Below are 24159 nucleotides of genomic sequence, written 5' to 3' on the forward strand. Positions count from 1 at the left end.
TAGCCTAAAAACCTTCTCAATGCTATGCTCAGCCCCTTCCATGTCTAGTGCCTTTAGTACTTCATTCACTGCTGCTTTGTCCTTGTCATTCCACTCTGTCCTATTAGAGCCTTCCTGGTCTTTAATACCCACAGCAGCCACTGATCTGTTCCTTTCCAGCAGTTGGCTAGTGGAGCGTGCCGCCTCCTGTGAGGTGGCTGCTTTCATGGCCACCTCCATCACTGCAGTCATTACTTCAGAGTTATTTTTTTTTAGTATTCCTGCAAATGTTGCTTTTATTGTGGCATTCTCATCCAAAAAACTATTACCACCTTCTCCCTGGATGGTTTTCTGATTCTCAGCCTCGATACCATTCTCTTTGAGGGCTCTAATCTCCTCCTTTGCTGCTGTCAGCTCTCTTTTCAGGTTGCTTATTTCGTTCTTCATTTCCTGCATCATTTCTTGCATCTCACTCTTGATGTCCTCCAGAAACTGGGTGAACATTTCCTTCATTTCGTCACCTTGGCTCTTCCCTGTTCCCCTGGTACCTCTGGCTGCCATGCTTGACCCTGTTCCTATAGTTGTGCCATGATAGGATTTGTCAGGAGGGCAGCGCGGGATGGGGGAGGGAGAGAGAGAGAGAGAGGAAGGGAGAGAGAAAGAGAGAGAGAGAGAGGGAGTGATAAAGGGAGAAATAAATGGGTGGGTGGGGGGATCCGACCCTTCCACTGAAGTGAGAAGAAAGTAGAAGGGGAGGGGGGGAGGAGATGGAGAGAGAGGCGGGAGGGAGAGAGGGAGAGAGAGGAGAGGGAGAGAGACAGAGAGGGAGAGAGCGGGTGAGGGAGAGAGCGGGTGAGGGAGAGAGGGGGAAGGTGTGTGTGTGTGTGTGTATGTGTGTGTGTGTGTATGTGTGTGTGTACTCACCTATATGTACTCACCTATATGTGCTTGCAGGATCGAGCATTGACTCTTGGATCCCGCCTTTCTAGCTATCGGTTGTTTACAGCAATGACTCCTGTCCCATTTCCCTATCATACCTAGTTTTAAAAGTATGAATAGTATTTGCTTCCACAACCAGTTCCCCAAGTGCATTCCATTTTTCTACTACTCTCACGCTAAAAGAAAACTTCCTAACATCTCTGTGACTCATCTGAGTTTCCAGTTTCCACCCATGTCCCCTCGTTCTGTTATTATTACGTGTGAACATTTCATCTATTTCCACTTTGTCAATTCCCCTGAGTATTTTATATGTCCCTATCATATCTCCTCTCTCCCTTCTTTTCTCTAGTGTCGTAAGGTTCAGTTCCTTCAGCCGCTCTTCATATCCCATCCCTCGTAACTCTGGGACAAGCCTCGTCGCAAACCTCTGAACCTTCTCCAGTTTCTTTATGTGTTTCTTCAGGTGGGGGCTCCATGATGCGCGGCATACTCTAAGACGGGTCTCACGTAGGCAGTGTAAAGCGCCCTAAAAGCTTCCTCATTTAGGTTTCTGAATGAAGTTCTAATTTTCGCCAGTGTAGAGTACGCTGCTGTCGTTATCCTATTTATATGTGCCTCAGGAGTTAGATTAGGTGTCACATCCACTCCCAGGTCTCTTTCTCGAATCGTTACAGGTAGGCTGTTCCCCTTCATTGTGTACTGTCCCTTTGGTCTCCTGTCACCTGATCCCATTTCCATAACTTTACATTTACTGGTGTTAAACTCCAGTAGCTATTTCCCTGACCATCTCTGCAGCCTGTTTAAGTCCTCTTGGAGGATCCTACAATCCTCGTCTGTCACAACTCTTCTCATTAATTTTGCGTCATCTGCAAGAGAGAGAGAGAGAGAGCAGGAGAGAGATAGTGGGAGAGAGAGAGAGAGTGGGAGAGATAGAGAGTGGAAGAGATGCGTGTGTGTGTGTGTGTGTGTGTGTGTGTGTGGGCAGAGAGGAAGGGGGAAGGAAAGAGAGGGAGGGAGAGGGAGAGAGAGAGAGAGAGAGAGAGAGAGAGAGAGAGAGAGAGAGAGAGAGAGAGAGAGAGAGAGAGAGAGAGAGAGAGAGAGAGAGAGAGAGAGAGAGAGAGAGAGCAGGAGAGAGATAGTGGGAGAGAGAGAGAGAGTGGGAGAGATAGAGAGTGGGAGAGAGAGAGAGTGGGAGAGAGGGAGTGGGAGAGGGAGAGAGTGGGGAGGGGAAGAGTGTTTGTATGGGCGATGTGGGGGACTGGGGGTGGAGGGGAGGAGATGGCGACCAGGTCAGGTCAGGTCAGATGGGGGGGTTAAGAGGGGGGGGATAGTAAGGTCCTGATCCCAGGTGTTAATGCCATTTCCCCTGACTGAACGATTGTGTGTGTATGTGTGTGTGTGTGTGTGTGTGTGTGTGTGTGTGTGTGTGTGTGTGCGTGTGTGTGTGTGTCTGTTTTAGCGTGTGCACACTTGTGTGCGTGTATACGTACATGGGCGGGCGTGCTTGTATGTGTCAAGATTTCTCTTATGCATTACCTCTGCCTAAATGAGCCACCCTGAGATTTTTAAATATATATGATATCCTGAACAAGAATTTGATCATATTTTACCTCAATCTGAACACCTGATTAATTGACCAGAGAGGGGGTACATACCAGACTCCTCCCGCTCACACAACCAGATGAGTAAGGACGATGTATGATGACGATGTTTATCCGTCGTTGTCTCCCACTAGGTGATTCACTAAGTGCTAGTAGATTGATGATGCCGGTTCTTCTCTGTCTACACAAAGCTCTGGAGTCAGTCACTGTATCGTTGTGTGACAGTTCACTAATTCACTGTACCTCTGATCACAGTCACCACTCAACAGCACAATCAGGTAGTTCCACGGCGGGGCGTCCCACCCGGTCAGGTCGCACACTTACATGCACCGGTGATGCCACTAGCTCCACTTTGGTTTCTTTCTTGTGTGTGTGTGTGTGTGTGTGTGTGTGTGTGTGTGTGTGTGTGTGTGTGTGTGTGTGTGTGTGTGTGTGTGTGTGTGTGTGTGTGTGTGTGTGTGAGTGTGTGTGTGTGTGTGTGTGTGTGTGTGTGTGTGTGTGTGTGTGTGTGTGTGTGTGTGTGTGTGTGTGTGTGTGTGTGTGTGTGTTTGTGTGTGTGTGTGTGTGTGTGTGTTTGTGTGTGCATGCTCAAGTCTTATTATTTACATTATTGTTAAAACCAGGATTGAACCAGAAACATTATTTATTCCAATTATCTGCGAACCTTCAGTGGACACTCTTACTCCGTCCCCCCCCCCCCCCCTCCTCCCCGTCCCTACACTCCCGGTCCCTACTGCCCCTCCAAGCATGCATAACTTGTACTAAAATGTGTACAAGACAAAATCAAGACACTTTCATACATAGCTTTTCAACATGACAGCCAATACCATGGGGTGACTCACCTATAAGAGTCTGGGCATTGTCTTTAAGAGTGAAGGCACTGAGTACAACAGGTGGGCTGACTCACCTATAACAGTCTGGGCATTGTCTTTAAGAGTGAAGGCACTGAGTATAACAGGAGGGTTGACTCACCTATAACAGTCTGGGCATTGTCTTTAAGAGTGAAGGCACTGAGTACAACAGGCAGGCTGACTCACCTATAACAGTCTGGGCATTGTCTTTAAGAGTGAAGGCACTGAGTACAACAGGAGGGCTGACCCCTTCCTCATTGGACACTTGAACCACCAGGGCAAACTCTTGGCCAGACTGCAGACCTCCCACACTGTTGGAGGAAGGTGAGGGAGTTAGTGGTGGCGCCGGAGCTGTTGTCGGGAGGTTATGAGGGCGGGTGAGGGAGGAACACTGCTGGAGAGTGTTACTGGAGTTACTGAAATACAATGGTGGAGAATTAGTGTAGAGAGAGAGACATGATGTTGTGGATAATGTTGAGGGGGTAGTTTCGACACATCATTTATATAGGCAAATATTACTGAAAGGAAATATGTAAATAATGAGAGTGTGAAGGGAGAACGTCAGTGAGTAGCACTGATGAGAGAGTTACATATGTTTTGGACAGATGACCTGCTCTAGTGCACGACCTGCTCTGAGGGCCGACCTGGTCTAGTGCACGACCTGCTCTGAGTGCCGACCTGCTCTAGTACACGACCTGCTCTGAGTGCCGACCTGGTCTAGTGCACGACCTGCTCTGCTAACCCGCTCTGATGAGCCATGGCTGACCGTGTTGAGAGAGTCATGCTTCTTGTCCAGCTTAACATATCCGCAACTGCAAGATTTTCCAGTTGAACATAATTATCTTCACTTCCAGAAACCACAGTGAAAATAACTATATTGAACAGAAAACACAGCTTTTCTACTTATGTATAGAAGAAGCGAGGTTCTTTAGTGCCAAGTTCTAGTTTCAAGAAACCATGCTGTGTTAGCATTTGTTTTGTTTGGGAAGTAACATGAGAACACATTTCTCAAAGCATCTTGCAAAATATAGCAATTATATTAATGTTCGGTTTTTATTGGATAAGAAGGAAGTTGACAAATTAAGTCTCCAAAGTTTATTGTATTATTATGGCTAGTTGCTAAGAGATGCGTTTCCTTGACCCTTGCCAACATTTTCAAAGGCAGTGTAGAAGTGGATATAAAGAACATAGGACATATTCTTACTAATACGAACATATTATTCATAAATACTCAGTAACACTGAAAGGAAAAACGAGTAACTCTTAGTGGGTCAGCCAGAGGCTTGGGGCCCGCGCAAGACTATTCCTGCAAAATCAAACAAATATGGGAACTCATAGCCCGGGATACGGAAACACTGAGCATTCAGAGCAAATCTTGCTATTTGACTCTGATTTCCAGAATAATTGCTGTCACAACCCAAACACCACTTTTAACTCTTCAGGGGCTGGAAACGTGGCCAAGATACAAGACATTTCTAAACAAAACCGCGACATTAAGGGGTTGCAAGAAGAAACTTGTCGATCTCTGGTATTTTCTTACCCTAGTCTGTGTGTGTTCATTCATCTAGTTGTATTAACCTAGTTGTGCATGCTGGGGTTGAGAGCTGACTCTTTCGGCCCGCTTCTCAACTGTCAATTAATCAACTGTTACTAACTACTTTTTTATCCACACACACACACACACACACACACACACACACACACACACACACACACACACACACACACACACACACACACACACACACACACACACACACACACACACACACACACACACACACACACACACCCACACACACACACACACACACACACACACACACACACACACACACACACACACACACACACACACACATACACACACACCTACAGAGGCTGACTGAGTGGACAGCCCTCGAGACTTGTGGACCTAGCAGCCGGTGGATCCCGGCAGCCGGTGGAAAAACAAATGGGCAGAGTTTCCTTTCCTTCGCCGGGGATCGAACTCCGGTCCACAGGACTACGTATCTAGAGCATGCTGTCCACCCAGCCACCAGGCGGCCTTGTGTGTGTGTGTGTGTTTTTGTGCGCATTCACCTAGTTTATTCACCTAGTTGTGTTTGCGGGGGTTGATCTTTGCTCTTTCGGCCAGCTTCTCAACTGTCAATCAACTGTTTACTAACTACTTTTTTCCACATCACACACACACACACACACACACACACCCCTGGAAGCAGCCCGTGACACCTGACTAACTCCCAGGTACCTATTTACTGCTAGGTAACAGGGGCATTCAGGGTGAAAGAAACTTTGCCCAATTGTTTCTGCCTCGTGCGGGAATCGAACCCGCGCCACAGAATTACAAGTCCTGCGCGCTATCCACCAGGCAACGAAGCCCCTGTCCGCCAGGCTACGAGGCCCCTGCGCGCGTGTGTGTATGTGTGTGTGTAATTACCTAAGTGTAATTACCTAAGTGTAGTTACAGGATGAGAGCTACGCTCGTGGTGTCCCGTCTTCCCAGCACTCTTTGTCATATAACGCTTTGAAACTACTGACGGTCTTGGCCTCCACCACCTTCTCACTTAACTTGTTCCAACCGTCTACCAATCTATTTGTGAAGGTGAATTTTCTTATATTTCTTCGGCATCTGTGTTTAGCTAGTTTAAATCTATGACCTCGTGTTCTTGAAGTGCCAGGTCTCAGGAAATCTTCCCTGTCGATTTTATCAACTCCTGTTACTATTTTGTATGTAGTGATCATATCACCTCTTTTTCTTCTGTCTTCTAGTTTTGGCATGTTTAATGCTTCCAACCTTTCCTCGTAGCTCTTGCCCTTCAGTTCTGGGAGCCACTTCGTAGCATGTCTTTGCACCTTTTCCAGTTTGTTGATGTGCTTCTTAAGATATGGGCACCACACAACAACTGCATATTCTAGCTTTGGCCTAACAAAAGTCATGAACAATTTCTTTAGTATATCGCCATCCATGTATTTAAATGCAATTCTGAAGTTAGAAAGCATCGCATAGGCTCCTTGCACAATATTCTTTATGTGGTCCTCAGGTGATAGTTTTCTATCTAGAACCACCCCTAGATCTCTTTCTTTATCAGAATTTTTTAAAGATTTCTCACATAATATATAGGTTGTATGGGGTCTATGTTCTCCTATTCCACATTCCATAACATGACATTTATTAACATTAAATTCCATTTGCCAGGTGGTGCTCCATATACTTATTTTGTCCAGGTCTTCTTGAAGGGCATGACAATCATCTAAATTTCTTATCCTTCCTATTATCTTAGCATCATCAGCAAACATGTTCATATAATTCTGTATACCAACTGGTAGATCATTTATGTATACAATAAACATCACTGGTGCAAGAACTGAACCCTGTGGTACTCCACTTGTGACATTTCTCCATTCCGATACATTGCCTCTGATTACTGCCCTCATTTTTCTATCAGTCAGAAAATTTTTCATCCATGATAGAAGCTTACCTGTCACCCCTCCAATATTTTCCAGTTTCCAGAACAACCTCTTATGTGGAACTCTGCCGAAAGCCTTTTTTAGGTCCAGATAGATGCAGTCAACCCAACCATCTCTTTCCTGTAATATCTCTGTGGCTCGATCATAGAAACTGAGTAAATTCGATACACAGGATCTTCCAGATCGAAAACCATACTGTCTGTCTGATATTATATCATTTCTCTCCAGGTGTTCTACCCATTTAGTTTTGATTAGCTTTTCCAATACTTTCACTATTACACTTGTCAATGATACAGGTCTATAATTGAGGGGGTCTTCCCTGCTGCCACTTTTGTAGATTGGAACTATGTTAGCCTGTTTCCACACGTCTGCTACGATTCCTGTACACAGGGATGCCTGAAAGATCAGGTGAAGTGGAATGCTGAGCTCAGATGCACATTCTCTCAGAACCCATGGTGAAACGCCATCTGGGCCAGCTGCTTTGTTCTTCCCGAGCTCCTTTAGCATATTTTCCACTTCATCTCTAGACACCTCTATCCGCTCTATGTTGTTCTCTGGAATTCTTATTGTGTCTGGTTCTCTGAAGATTTCATTTTGTACAAACACACTTTGGAACTTTTCATTTAATGTTTCACACATTTCCTTTTCATTTTCCGTGAATCTGTTTCCCATTTTCAACCTCTGGATATTATCCTTTACCTGCAATTTGTTGTTTATGAATTTGTAGAATAGGCCTGGTTCTGTTTTACATTTATCTGCTATCCCTTTTTCAAAATTTCTTTCTGCCTCTCTCCTTACTGCTGTATAGTTGTTTCTCGCATCTTTGTATCGCTGGTATGTTTGGGGGTTTGGCCTCTTCCTATACTGATTCCATTTTTGTGTCTTTTGGTCTCTTGCCCTCTCACAATTTCTGTCGAACCAATCCTGTTTTCTGGCCCTGCATCTCTGTTTTGGTATGAATGTTTGTGTGCCTTCCTCGTATAGTTTTAAAAATTTGGCATACATTTCATTTACTTCCCTGCCTAGCAACAATTCTGTCCAATTACACTCATTAAAAAAATTTCGAAGTCCCCCATAGTTGCCTCTCCTTAAATCGAGTTTATCAACTGTTTCAATGTCCCCATTTTCTTCTAGATGATATCTTAAAGCATATTTAATGTCTAAACAGGACGTGATCACTCTTTCCCAAGGGAGGAAGGTACTGGATGTCAAAAATCTCTTCTTCTTTCCTGGTGAATACTAGATCCAGTACTGACGGTACATCTCCTTCCCTCATTCTTGTGGCTTGCTTTATGTGTTGATACAAGAATGTCTCCAGAATGAGGTTCACAAATCTGCATGTCCAAAAGTCCTCCGTTCTTGCTTCATATGCTTCCCAGTCTATTGCTCTAAAGTTGAAGTCCCCTAGTATCAACAGTCGTGATTTATCTTTATCTGCTTGTACAATAATATCTCTCATGACCATTATGAGGCCCTCTCGCTTGTCATCCAGTTCTTCCTTTGTCCATGTGTTGCTTGCTGGTGGGCTGTTGGTATTTACAATTATCAGCTTATCATCCTGATTACAGACCTGCAATGCCATTATGTCAATATCTCGAGGGTTTTCAAATATTAACTCTTTTACCTTCAGGTGTTTTTTCACCAGTACAGCCACTCCTCCCTTCCTAGTTTTCCTGTCACGTCTCCAAACTGAGTAGCCTCTTGGGAATATGACTTCATTTATTATATTTCCTTCAAGTTTCGTCTCTGATAATGCAACAATATCTGGGACCCTAAGCTGGATTATACCTTGCAACTCCAAAGTTTTTGACCTCACTCCATCTATGTTGGTATATACAATTTTCAGGAACATGTTCCCTTTTCCTTTGCTCTTTACTCCCCCTTCCACTACTGATCTTGTTGCTTTGTTTTTATGTACCATTTCACAAGCTTTCCAGTCCCTGTCACTTTGTAAAAAAAAGAATTTCTGTCTTCTTCATTTCTATCCCCATTTAGACGTTTTGCCTCAATTAGGTTCATTTTCAGCTATTCTCTGTCTTCCTTGGAGAGGTCTTGTCTTATTGACCAAAATTTGCCAACCTCATCACTCTGCAGTTTCCTGGCATTTCTTAGCACTTCCATCATGTTTTTCACTCCATTAAACGTCACCCTTAAGGGGCGGTTCTTTTCTTTCTCATATTTTCCTATTCTTCTAAAATCACTGACATTTTCCTTTGAGCCTTCTCCTAAACCTACTATTTTCTCTATGATTTTCATCTCTTCTGCCGCTCGGTCCACCCTAGATGAAATTTCCTTCTCTAAACATCCAAAAATGATTATGGACTTAGTTCTATCTGCAGTGTTTTGTACCAGTTTACTGTTGGTAACCAGTTCTTTCCTAATTGCTTGCCTAATTTCTGCTTCTTGTTGGTCATTTGTGGTTTTGACTTCCGAACACACTTCTTTGAGTCTCTTTCTCTTTTACAACTTCAGCATATGTCGCTTTTATTTCTTCTTTATACTTTTCTAGTTCTTTATTCACCTCCTCTATGTGAGTTGTCAGTGAAGTTTCCAGTTGGAGATCCTTACCTAACTCTATGTTTTCCCATAGGCTTGCTTGGAGTTGTTCACCATATGAGTCTATTTTCTTGTTTATTTCTTCAAAGTCACCACACTTCACTTTCCATGCCTCATTTTCTTTCACTAGTTCCTTGATTTGCTCCTCCTGATTTGTTATCTTGTCTGTTAATGCAGTAATAATCTTTCCTTGTTGAAGCATACTCCCTTTTAGAGTGCAAAGCTCACCCAAAGAGCTCCATTGTCCTCTTCCAATTTAAGCACTTTTTCTTCATACTTCTTTTGCATATCCTCAATTATCTCTAACCTGCCAAGAACACCTCCTTTCCTTATATCTTGTGTTGAGAATCCTTTGAAACAATCATCTGTTGGTGTGTCTACATTCTCAGTGGGGGTGGTGGCGGCGGCCATCTTTGTTTTTGTTCTAGACCAAAACAAACTTTTCCACTCGGCTATTTTCGCTCACTTTTACTTGTTTATTGTATTTTATTTGCTTTTACTCTTCCCTGAACCTTTATGTAACCTGGGACACCACTGTTGCCCTCAACCTGTGCCCAATACTTAGGTAATTCGATATTTCCAGGAGCTTGTTGCAGTGTGACTTCTGCCTCCTCCAGCTCATGCAACCTCCATGTGTGTGTGTGTGTGTGTGTGTGTGTGTGTGTGTGTGTGTGTGTGTGTGTGTGTGTGTGTGTGTGTGTGTGTGTGTGTGTGTGTGTGTGTGTGTATGTGTGTGTGTGTGTGTGTGTGTGTGTGTGTGTGTGTGTGTGTGTGTGTGTGTGTGTGTGTGTGTGTGTGTGTGTGTGTGTGTGTGTGTGTGTGTGTGTGTGTGTGTGTGTGTGTGTGTGTGTGTGTGTGTGTTTTCTTATTTCCTTATTAAACTGTTTACAGGACAGAATACGTCACAGGATTACAGGAAGGGGAGCAGAACTCCCTTTGCGCCAGAATAATCTCCAGCCTCCCACAACGTGGAATAAACTGAGAGCATCTTGGGGCTGAATGAAGCCGGATCACCCCATTCATAACACCAGCAATTAAGCCGATTAAGGAGAGCTTCGTCAAGTACCCGGGGAGCAACCGGAGAGTTGTGTGACCATTAGAAGCACAGAACAAGGAGGCGTCTCGCTCCAAACACACTCAGAAGGGAACCGGATGATAAAGTATTGTAAATCAGCAAATAGCGTAGGATCTTTCTATCGAGATTTGTCAGTAGCATACTGCTTCAAGCAGGAGCAGAGATGGAAAGGATTGAGCAGTGCAGATGAAGAGTCACAATAACGTTGCTGAAAAATGTTGACGAAACACACACACTAGAACATGTCGAGATGATGAAATTTCGGTCCGTCTTGGACCATTATCAAGTCGCTTATGATAAGACGAAGAAAGCAAGGGGCAAAAAATAGGCAAGAGGTGAGGAGATGGAAATCTTAGAGGAATAACAGAGCAACGCAAAAGATACGGAAGGTAAGGTTAAAGTGTGTAATAATAGGAATAAGAAATGGATAGTAAGAAAAAACAAGAGAAAGAGAAAGAAAGATAAAAGGAAGGGTAGGCTTATTTTAGGTCACGTTTGTTAGAAATACTAAGCAGTGGTTCATGTTTTCCAGAATCTGAATCAGCGGATATATTTTTAACAACTTATACAAATCTTTAATTTCTGGCTAGACTTCCCGGGGGATAGTGAACCAGTGTAGATTTTGTTAGACATTAACTGGAACATATATAATTTATTGTTTGATTTGTGGTGTTAAAAATGTTCTACCAATGTGTAAGTAATTATGGCAGTACTAGTAATATCTCTGCTATATTTAGGTATTATGCTGTAATTAAATGACAGCAGAATAGTAACGGCATAAGACACATTAATGACAATAATAATAGGGAGTAAATCAGTAGAAGCCGTGAGGTGGATTCGAACCTATGCTCTAGGTACTCCCAAGCACACGCATTAGACCACTACACCATGACATGGTCAAAGGCGTTTGCTGGGAGTACCCAGAGCAAAGGTTCGAATCCTCCTTACGGCTCCTACTGATTTTGTGACTGATTCATCAGGTTAAGGTGATTTCTTTGATCATAACAGTAGTAGTAATAACAACAGTAATTTTATTGCCAACGGTGTTTGTGTTATAAGTAACTTTAATTTTAGTGGAATATACTGGACTAACAAAACAGAAAGCGCAGAGGAAGAAGATTTCTAAGATAGAATTAGTTAATGATTGTTTCCTTAAACAATATATTAATTAACCAATAGAGGAAAATACAATTTTAGACTATGTAATCTAACAGAAAGATACACATAAATAACATTGGAATAAAGAGTGAGTTAGGGAACAGTGATCGCAAAGAAGTCAGATATCATGGAATAGGTCTGTATGAGAAAGTTCTTTAATGGAGCCAAATTTCCTAAAAAGCATTTTGAGAGATTAAACAGTTTCTTTGAAAGGATAGATCTGGCACATCGAAATATGAGAGATGGGAAGTTCTTGGTACGTGACAAGAAACTCTTGCAGTTTACAAGGAAAATTATAATTATGACTTAAGAAATTCTCAGTGAAGCCCAGGAACGTGTTATACTTTATAAATTAATAAGTATGAATAACAATGACTGCAAATAGATAAGCATGAGATTAAAGAACCTTATAAAAAAGAATGTTATGTAAAATTGGATTGTGAATAGGGAAGTCAGTTACAAACACAAACTTCTCAAACTAGATAGAAATGTTAGAATGAAATAAGGAAAGAAAGCAAAATAAGGAAATATATAAAACAGTCAGGCAAAGACAAGTGCCAAAGTTTCCTCTCAGATATATTAAGCAAAGATGAGAGAGAAGACCGAGTAAGTAAAATCTAAATAAGGTTAGGCAACTAACAAAGAAATGAGTAATGATTTAAACAGAGTAATAAAGTAATCAATATTACTGGGTATCTACATTGTGTCACAAATTAACCCTCCACATTCGGGTACTGGCTTGCCCCATAGCAGTCTTTCCTCAACTCTTCGATAACTCTATGTCCATCCAGGTGTCCATATACGCTTATCCTGTGCATATTATGTCTCATAAAACTGTATTCTGTTGTGTTACTCTATGGATTAGTGTATTCATTGGTTTGTGGTTTTCATTTACTTACTGTGCTCTGATGCACCATGTCACCACCGAGTCAACTAGTTTGTGGTCACGGCACCGACCCTCCTGAGTAGCAAGGTTTTTCACAGATTGCTTTGAAATTTTCACATAACGTTTCATTCGCATCCGAGAGGGGTTTTAATATTCATACTTTATAGATGTTACGTCAGTGACGGGAAAAAACATGCATTTTTGAAAAACTGTGTTTTTCATGTGAGGGGAAATCTTCGAAACCTCCTTACCGATTCCCTTGAAATTTTGACACAATGTTGCATTCGAATAGGGGCGTTTTAATATGCCTACTATATACATGCCTCACCTGTGACAGGAAAAAACATGCTTTGTTGAAAAAAGCACCATCCGTTGGACGTAATAGCAACACACACTATGCTAAATGTTATATGTTAAGATTTCATTTCAATGTTTCTGATTTCATTGATAAAATAAATTTTCAAATAATTCAATTTATTTTCATTTTGATTTAATTATTTTGTGCGACATTGCAGATGAATTGAGCTGTGTTGTTCACCACACCGTTCATTTTGCAAGTATAAGTATAGATGCCACACCTAGGCAGGTAGAAACAGTCGTTTTTTAAGAAACAGCATTATCTGTTTCACGTAAGAGCAACTCACGCTTTACTAAATATGCTACGATTCCATTTCAATGTTTCTGATTGCATTGACAAATTGAATTTTCATAGATTTTGATTTATTTTCATTTTGATTTAATTATTTTGTGTGACATTGCCTTGGAATTGAGCTGCGTTGTTTACCATGCCGTTCATTTCGTTCATTGAGCATAGTTTATTTTTATTTTGTTATTGTTTTTCATTTCCTTTTTTAACTGTTTCTCTTATATTTCAGTGATGGGAGCATCAGATAATTTGAGAATGCATCGGACGAGAGAGTGGGGAATGTTGGGGAGGATGATGAAACGGGAGTGTGGAGGATGGTGGGGAGGACGAAGGGTGAGGAGGAAGAGGTGACAGGGAAAGGGGAAATGGTAGGGAGGACGAGGGGATGAGGGAGTGGGAGATGTAGGAGAGGGCTAGGGGACGCTGAATGGGGAGGGCCAAGGGACGCTGGAGTGGGGGATGGCAAGGAGGACAAGGGGACGTGGGAGGAGAGAATGGTGGGGAGGACGAGGGGACTGGGGGTGTGGAATGGTTGGGAGGATGAGGGGACAGAGGAGGGGGGAATGCTGGGGAGGACTGAGGGACATGGGAAGGTTGCTGTGGCTCAACAACACACATGCGATGCTAAGCCACAACAATGCGTGGCCGGTTACAGCTAGTATTTAATGAATCAGTATTGTCTAACAATATCAATCTTTAAAATCAATATTTATTTTATTTATATTTTATTTAAAAATCAATAATATCTTATTTATATTTTATTTAAAATTAATATTTTTTTATTTAGATATGATTTAAAAATCAATATATAATAAAAAAAATAAATCAATATTTAGCAAAAAACAAAATTAATATTTAAATCAATATTTAATATATAATGTATATTTTATTTAAGCATCAATATATAAATCCATATTTAATAAATGAATATTACCGGAGTGTGGAGTGTTGCTGACCTTTAGTAATTAGTGACCTGCAACATTGTTCTTCTTACAGCCCCACATATATAAATTTAGTTCAAGAGGTTCAATATATTTCATGCAGCAGAAGGATTGCTAAATTCCTTGAATTAGGAAAGCCTTTGTTACTGTGCCTTAGAAAGAGACTCATTAAAAGTGACAAGTTCCTGGAATTGTGGGGGGGGAAGGAGGGCAGGGTGAAGAGGTCATCTGAAGCTGTACTACTTCATAATTAAAAAAAAATCAGAGTTAGCATAAATGGAGTTAAATGTGAGTGGGAGACTGTTGTAAGTGGTGTCCCGGGGCTCTGCTCGTGGTCATGTTTACCGTACATAGAAGCGAGTTAGTCACAGGATATAACAGAAACATGTGCAAATCTGCAGATGATTAAAAAATGGGGCGTGAAATCGAGACAGGCTAAATCTAAATCTATGGAAATCTAGGTGATCTAGACAGGCTTTCAAAATGGACGCAAGTTTGGCATATGCAGTTAAATACTGATAAATATATAGTTCTCAGTAAAGGTAACAATAATACAGTTCCGGACATCAGCTGGAGGATGTTGAAATCCTCAGGTCTGAATAAGCAACCCGTACTCGCACTTGCTGTGCTTATGAATAAGTGCATATGTGGCATACTAATTTATTGTAAATATATGAGTTTACCTTGAAATGGTAAATAGAATACCACAACCTAACCTAACCTTCTTAGTATGTTAAGATATTACAATTAGTACTGAACCTATACCTATATTGATATAACAGTTTTATACAAATAATAAAACAAAACTAAAATATTTAAATAAGTTGTAAAGTAACTCGGGGTATTGTCAAATTTCGTATAAAATCTCTATTGTTTAATAAAACTGAGAGGAAAAGTTAGTGCCTTGAAAAAATATGACTTGGTATAAGTCACATATGTACTTTTTTCTGAATAAAATAGTGACTTTAAACAATAAGTCATATATGTGCTGTCTTGAGTGGGTTGCAATAAGAGAGATTTCGGAGACATGTTAGTGATGTTAAGCCAAACAATGGCTATATAAATGTATGGATTAAGGCTAAAAGATTATTAAGATTTATTACTAGAAGCGCCAGCAGTAAAATACGTGAAATCTTAACTTTAGCTTTAACTTGCTCTTGATTCGCCCCATTTAGAGTATGCGATTCAGTTTTGAACTCCGAACTATGGAATGGGTATAAACTCACATCAACGTTTCATTCACTCGGGACCCTAGAAGCTATGAACCTCTGACCCACTGAGCGGGAGACGGAAGCTCTATCAAACACGCAACGGCTTGATAGCGTGATCATAAGGACAGAGGTTCGAGGCTCCTAGGACCCTAGTAAATGAAGTGTTATTTCCCGCATTTATTATGACTGACAAGTCACTTGAACTTGTAAACAGGAAGATGACGAAGCTAATCCCAAGAAATACAAACCTCTTAATGAGAACGTAAAAAACACCATAATATACACAACCCATCCTCCTGTTTAGAGAGAACATTTTGTAACCATGTGCACCATTGTGCAAAATTGATGTATTAAGTAATTAGTAGAATTTGGACAATTAATTTCATAGAGTTCAAAAAAATAAAGCTAAAAAACCAACTTCAATATTCCTAGGCCTAGTATAGCACACATGTGTACTATATTAGGCCTCAGATAGCGTGTGTTGGGCCATGGAAGGTTAGGTTAGGTTAGTTTAGGTTGTCTTTGCAGCATAAATACCAAACCTTTTCCGGTTTGTCCAAATTCCGTGGTACAGATTTCTACTTCCTAGTTGTATTGTTCGTCGGTATATGTACAATGGTCCTCATTGTTACTATAAGTACTACCTAAATTTATGTGTGCGTATCCATTGATCACTCATCTATTAAGTTACGCGATAATTTTTCCCATAAATATACATCCCATCCACTAACCAGTATTTATCCAGGGCTCTTTTATATATTAACTTATGAAATCTATATCCATTGTTTCAAATTTCATTTCGTGTTGATATATTTAAAATGTCATAACACCTGTGGTTAGGGCAGGTGTCTGGGAACCACAAGGGCGCGGGTTCAAGTCACTCCATTCTCTCAGAAAGATTTTCATTGATATATCACGCTAGGGTGATTTCATGGCGACATTTAAAGTCTTATTCATTTCCCAATTACTGTTCCCTTTCATTGAATTATACTTCAGTCAAGAAATCCCTTACACGTTGTCTATGAAATGTAAGTCAGCCCATCCTCCTATTTAGGTAGTACTTATAGTAACAATGAGGACCATTGTACATATACCGACGAACAATACAACTAGGAAGTAGAAATCTGTACCACGGAATTTGGACAAACCGGAAAAGGTTTGGTATTTATGCTGCAAATACAACCTAAACTAACCTAACCTAACCTTCCATGGCCCAACACACGCTATCTGAGGCCTAATATAGTACACATGTGTGCTATACTAGGCCTAGGAAAATTTGTTTTTTTAGCTTTATTTTTTTCGGACTCAGATAGCTTCGGATGAAATTAATAGTTCCAAATTCTACTAATTGCTTAGTACATAGAAAGAACTTTTTCAGTGTCAGAGTAGTTAACAGGTGAAATGCATTAGGCAGTGATGTAGTGGAGCCTGACTCCATACACAGTTTCAAATGTACATATGATAGAGCCCAATAGGCTCAGGAATCAGTACACCAGTTGATTGACAGTTGAGAGGAGAGACCAAAGAGCCAAAGCTCAACCCCTGCAAGCACAAATAGGTGAGAACATAGCTGAGCGAGATCTATCTGGGCTTTATTACACTGGGATCTATCATTATCTCTATCTACTGGGCTCTACCACACACACACACACACATGTGTGTGTGTGTGATAGAGCCCAGTAGGCTCAGGAATCTGACCACCAGTTGATACACAGTTGAGAGGCGGAACCAAAGAGTCAGAGCTCAACCCCCGCATCATCAGATCAAAGATCAGCATCTGTATACATAACACTGAAGATCAGCATCTGTACACATAACACAGAAGATCAGCATCTGTACATATAACACAGAAGATCAGTTTCTGTACATATAACACAGAAGATCAGCATCTGTACATATAACACAGAAGATCAGCATCTGTACATATAACACAGAAGATCAGCATCTGTACATATAACACAGAAGATCAGCATCTGTACATATAACACAGAAGATCAGTTTCTGTACATATAACACAGAAGATCAGCATCTGTACATATAACACAGAAGATCAGTTTCTGTACATATAACACAGAAGATCAGCATCTGTACATATAACACAGAAGATCAGCATCTGTACATATAACACAGAAGATCAGCATCTGTACATATAACACAGAAGATCAGTTTCTGTACATATAACACAGAAGATCAGCATCTGTACATATAACACAGAAGATCAGCATCTGTACATATAACACAGAAGATCAGCATCTGTACATATAACACTGAAGATCAGCATCTGTACACATAACACAGAAGATCATGGTTTGATTAGTTTGGATTTAGAAAATATATGAAAACACATTGCTGATAATTATAGATGGTTGGTGCTTGACATCGTAATATATAATAGATATAGACGCAAACTCACTATAATGTTTCGAACTCCGGAAGGACAAATATGAATGAAGTTTGGCCTCCTGGTCCACGACTCACATTGACCATATGATCTGCTACAAACTCGTTCGTTATTAGTTTCTTAAAACGAGTTCCAATATTACGCACTTGTATGACAAAAAAGCGACAAAAATGCTATCCGTATGTTATTATGTTAAAACATTTTAGTAATGTATTTCTCCTACCCTATGTATCCCCCCCAAGTTATATATATATATATATATATATATATATATATATATATATATATATATATATATATATATATATATATATATATATATATATATATATACATATATATATATATATATATATATATATATATATATATATATATATATATATATATATATATATATATACATATATATATGTGTATGTATATATATATATATATATATATATATATATATATATATATATATATATACATATATATATATATATATATATATATATATATATATATATATATATATATATATACATATATATATATATATATATATATATATATATATATATATATATATATATATATATACATATATATATGTGTATGTATATATATATATATATATATATATATATATATATATATATATATATATATATACATATATATATATATATATATATATATATATATATATATATATATATATATATACATATATATATATATATATATATATATATATATATATATATATATATATATATATATATATACATATATATATATATATATATATATATATATATATATATATATATATATATATATATATACATATATATATATATATATATATATATATATATATATATATATATATATATATATATATATATATATATATATATATATACACATATATATAGATATATGTATATATTAGTATATTTTGGTAGCAGTCTTTCTTGTAGACATATATTATTAAATATGACCGAAAAAGTAAGATTAATAATTCTAACACGAATTTTCTCCATCTTTCTTACGTTTCTTTTCACTGTTGATGGTAATTCAATGATCAATTCTCCAAAATTCATTTTTATTTCTAGTTTCTAGAAATATCTAGTCTCTAGATTTTTAGACTAGAAATAAAAACTGAATTTTGGAGAATTGATCTTTGAATTACCATCAACAGTGAAAAGAAACGTAAGAAATATAGAGAAAATTCGTGTTAGAATTATTAATCTTACTTTTTCGGTCATATTTAATAATATATATGTATGTATATATATATATATATATATATATATATATATATATATATATATATATATATATATGATCTATATATATATATATATATATATATATATATATATATATATATATATATATATATATATATATATATATATATATATATATATATATATATATATATATATATATATATATATATATATATGCACCATGCTGCAACCCAACCAGCTGGGGTTTGGAGTCCCCCAAGGCTGTGAAGCAGCGGCTCATGCTGCACGAGCCTACATTAGCTCTCTTACTGAAGACCAGGCAGTAGTAAAATTAGATTTTAAAAACGCTTTCAACTCGGTCAAAAGGGAAGCAATCCTCACTGCAGTCCAGGAACATTGCCCAAGCATTCTCCCGTTTGTGTCAGCAGGCTACAGCAAAGACTCAACCCTCCTGTTTGGCAAACATGAAGTCACCTCAGCAGAGGGAATTCAACAGGGTGACCCACTTGCACCGTTCCTCTTTTGCATAGCGGTTCGAGAAATTACAACCAGACTGTCAAGCGAGCTCAACATCTGGTTCCTGGATGATGGCACTCTGGCAGGCACACAAGATTCCCTGCTAGAAGACCTACAGCTGGTGAAGACACGGGGGGAGTCCATGGGTCTCGTTCTTAACCCCTCCAAGTGCGAAATTATTGCATCCAGTGAAGTAATCATTAGAGCAGTGAAATCAGTTCTACCAGAAGCCTCAGTCGTTAAACCTACCGACAGCACACTACTCGGAGCACCTCTGGGCCACAATTCCATTGCTGCAGTCCTTGACGAAAAGTTTAGAGACCTAAAGAGGATGGAAGAGAGAATTGGGGACTTGGAATCCCACGATGCCCTCTACCTTCTCACAAAGTGCCTTACCTTGCCCAGGCTAACATACTTCTTAAGGTGTGCACCAACTTTTGGCAACCCACTTCTAAATCAATATGATGAGCTCCTCAAGTCAATATTCAGGAAGGCGCTCAACCTAGATTTAGATGACAGTCAGTGGGACCAAGCAACACTACCAGTGAGATTTGGAGGGATAGGCATACGAAAGGCAACTGAGGTAGCACTTCCAGCATTCTTATCCTCATGTACAGCAGCCAACGAATTGGTAGGGCAGATCCTACCAGAGCGTATGAGAGAGACAGCGGGAACTCATGATCAAACGTTCATCGAAGCAGCCAGACAATGGGACACCATTGCACACCCTCAACCCCGACCACAAGTCCCAAAAGACCACAAGCAGGCCCACTGGGATAGCCCCATAATGGAAAAGACTGTCACAGCAATGATTGACAATGCTGATGCTGAAAACAAAGCCCGCCTCCTAGCGGTAACAGCACCCCACGCCGGGGATTTCTTATTTGCTGTGCCCAATGCAGCCCTGGGAACTCGCCTCAGTCATGACGCTCTCCGCATTGGAGTTGCCCTTCGCCTTGCCGCCCCCATCCTCACCGAACATAGGTGCATCTGCGGAACTGCGATGGCAGACCAATATGGTCGTCATGGTCTGGTATGTCGTAAATCACAGGGTAAAATTGCAAGACATGAAGAAGTCAACGACATCATCAAGAAGAGCCTCGCCACAGCCCGCTGCCCGGCACAAAGAGAACCACACTTATCCAGACCTAACGACCCTCAGAAGCGCCCTGATGGGGTCACCTTGCTACCTTGGAAGGATGGTAAGCAAGTGGTATGGGACTACACGTGCGCTGCCACACTGGCCAGTACCTACCTCCACTACAGCACACGTGAAAGCGGTGGTGCTGCTTCTTTCAGGGAATCGCAGAAAATTATTAAATACAGAGGTCTAGCACACTGCTACAGCTTTGTTCCGATCGGCTCGGAGACCCTCGGTTCGTGGGGAAAATGTGCATTGAAGTTCCTGAAGGAATTGGGGGATAAATTGATCAGCGCTACAAAAGACCAGAGAGCAAAAAGTTTCTTGTTCCAGCGCCTCAGTGTTGCGATTCAGAGGGGAAATGCCTGTTGCGTCTTGGGCACTAGTCCAACTTCAGAGGAATTCGAAGAAGTATTTCACTTGCAACAATGATCGAACCCGTCTGTGACATTCATCAATGTTTCCATTGTTGTGTTTTTCAAGAGATCCATAACCTTTAAGCACCTTTTTGCATTATTATTTTTGTATCAACCCATGTATATCGTATATATATATATATATATATATATATATATATATATATATATATATATATATATATATATATATATATATATATATATATATGCAAACAAGCCTGAATGGTCCCCAGGACTATATACAACTGAAAACTCACACCCCAGAAGTGACTCGAACCCATACTGCCAGGTGCAACGCAACTGGTATGTACAGGGACGCCTTAATCCGCTTGATCATCACGACCGGACATAAGGAAGTGATAGCCGAAGCTATTTGAACCACTTCCCCGCCGGCACTCGGATGGTAATCTTGGGCATAGCATTTTATCAAATCACCTCATTCTTTGGGGCACACGTGAGGAACACAAATGCAAACAAGCCTGAATGGTCCCCAGGACTATATACAACTGAAAACTCACACCCCAGAAGTGACTCGAACCCATACTGCCAGGAGCAACGCAACTGGTATGTACAGGGACGCCTTAATCCGCTTGACCATCACGACTGGACATAAGGAAGTGATAGCCGAAGCTATTTGAACCACTTCCCCGCCGGCACTCGGATGGTAATCTTGGGCATAGCATTTTATCAAATCACCTCATTCTTTGGGGCACACGTGAGGAACACAAATGCAAACAAGCCTGAATGGTCCCCAGGACTATATACAAATGAGTGTGAGTTTTCAGTTGTATATAGTTTCATCTGAGACTGTGACGTACCGTGTTAGATAGTGGTGATGAGTTGGGCGTGTTAGGTGGTGATGAGTGTGGTGTGTTAGATGGTGGTGATGAGTTGAGTGTGTTAGGTGTTAAGGAAGCGTTAGAGGGTATTGATGATTTTGAACATAAAAGTTTGTGGTGAGTCAATGTGCTCAAGCTGTAAGTGCAGAGGCGTCTGACACTCTGCATTGAGACAGACCAGTGTGGCACCAGACAGAACAGTGTGGCACCAGACTGACCAGTATGGCACCAGACTGACCAGTGTGGCACATGGCAAGGCCCACAGAGAAGTCACATGCAAATGAACATAAACTCAGCTTCTACTTATCAGAGATAATGATACCTGTTATGATCTAGTATCACTCTGGGTCACAACACGAGCATAACACGACCAAAAGTGGATATTACAAACTATCGATAATGGTGGATTCTCCAGCACCACGTCCAGAAACATTTATGGAATCTATGCAGCAGGATAATCCGTAATATAAGAAAGAAATAGTCACTATTGATCTGAAGAAGGTTAACATAACAGTAACTAATGAAAAAGAAATCCGTAGGATAATGAGATTTGTTTTTACTTGATGAAAAAGCTCATTATGCAGAGGTTTACGACGCGAGAGAAAAAGGTGGTTGTGTGGTAGTTTATGAAGAACAGAGAAGGCTGGCGGAACGAGGCAGTTGGTGGGATTAGAGTTTTTCGCTTGATGAGACGTTCGAAAAATCCTTCAGCGATCTCAGGGAGAGAAGCAATCAGCTTTTTTTTAGTCCGAAAATACTTGAAATAGAGAGAGAGAGAGAGAGAGAGAGAGAGAGAGAGAGAGAGAGAGAGAGAGAGAGAGAGAGAGAGAGAGAGAGAGAGAGAGAGAGAGAGAGAGAGAGAGAGAGAGAGAGAAAGAGAGAGAGAGAGAGAGAGAGAGAGAGAGAGAGAGAGAGAGAGAGAGAGAGAGAGAGAGAGAGAGAGAGAGAGAGAGAGAGAGAGAGAGAGAGAGAGAGAGAGAGAGAGAGAGAGAGAGAGAGAGAGAGAGAGAGAGAGAGAGAGAGAGAGAGAGAGAGAGAGAGAGAGAGAGAGAGAGAGAGAGAGAGAGAGAGAGAGAGAGACAGGGAGAGAGAGAGAGAGAGAGAGAGAGAGAGAGAGAGAGAGAGAGAGAGAGAGAGAGAGAGAGAGAGAGAGAGAGAGAGAGAGAGAGAGAGAGAGAGAGAGAGAGAGAGAGAGAGAAAGAGAGAGAGAAAGAGAGAGAGAGGGAGAGAGAGAAAGAGAGAGAGAGAGAGAGAGAGAGAGAGAGAGAGAGAGAGAGAGAGAGAGAGAGAGAGAGAGAGAGAGAGAGAGAGAGAGAGAGAGAGAGAGAGAGAGAGAGAGAGAGAGAGAGAGAGAGACAGGGAGAGAGAGAGAGACGGAGAGAGAGGGAGAGAGAGAGAGGGAGAGAGAAAGAGGGAGAGAGAGAGACGGAGAATGAGAGAGGGAGAGAGAGAGGGAGAGAGACGGAGAGAGAGTAAGAAATGTGATCATCTCTGTTTATGTTGAAATTACGTTCTTCAAAATATAGCAACATCCAGGGAACCCAAATAATGGCAGGAACAATGTTAAAACGTCAATATAGCAGGACGCTTGTATAACTTACTTCCCGATAGACCATCCACGTTCCCTTGCAATGCATCCCAACTGTTAGAACAATATTATTTTGGACACCTCACCCAGTGTCTTGATCAAAGTGACTCTGATGACCTCATAGCAGTTTTAAACATTGATTTTTTTTAGCTTTCCAATTAATTTCAGGTTCTTGCCTTGATCATGTCGTATCGGATCTACTTGTAAGTATTGATCATTCTAAACCCCTGGAATATGTGGGTTCTTTAGACCCGCAGGCTGCCTTTACTACTGTCGGAAAATCCGACACCATTTAATAATCATACAGATAATAGCTGTGTTGTATAAACAAGTTACCCATAGAAAACGTAACTTGTAGTGGAATTACCGTCTATAGAAAACGGGATATCATCACCACATACTATTATAATTCACCACCTATTATGGTGGGAATTATTCTTAAATACATTAGTCTTTGGACTTTACCATCAGAAAAACATCTCATATAAATTAACTTAATTATCAATATTAAAGTAGAGTAAATGTGACCCTTCTATCACTTTCTGACATGTGGACAATGTAAGCCAGGCGTCAGAGGGAGGAAGGAAGCAGCCATTGTTGTGTCACCTCCGAGACGTGTGGAGCAAATTTGGCTCCTATCATATCTGGACAATGTCGGCCAGGCGTCAATAGTATGGAGTGTTAGATGCAGCCA

General features: G+C 40.3%; 1 protein-coding gene across 1 annotated transcript in view; it reads right to left on the minus strand.

Moving 5' to 3' along the window:
• The window catches only part of LOC138371747 (uncharacterized), a 311310-nt gene that overhangs the window by 53437 nt on the left and 233714 nt on the right, over window positions 1-24159 (minus strand). The window contains exon 6 of the mRNA XM_069336768.1: window positions 3557-3681. Coding sequence (XP_069192869.1) covers window positions 3557-3681 — 125 coding nt within the window. The remainder of the gene's footprint in view (window positions 1-3556; window positions 3682-24159) is intronic.

The sequence above is a fragment of the Procambarus clarkii genome, chromosome 36, assembly GCF_040958095.1.
Source record: "Procambarus clarkii isolate CNS0578487 chromosome 36, FALCON_Pclarkii_2.0, whole genome shotgun sequence".
Classification (NCBI taxonomy): domain Eukaryota; kingdom Metazoa; phylum Arthropoda; class Malacostraca; order Decapoda; family Cambaridae; genus Procambarus; species Procambarus clarkii.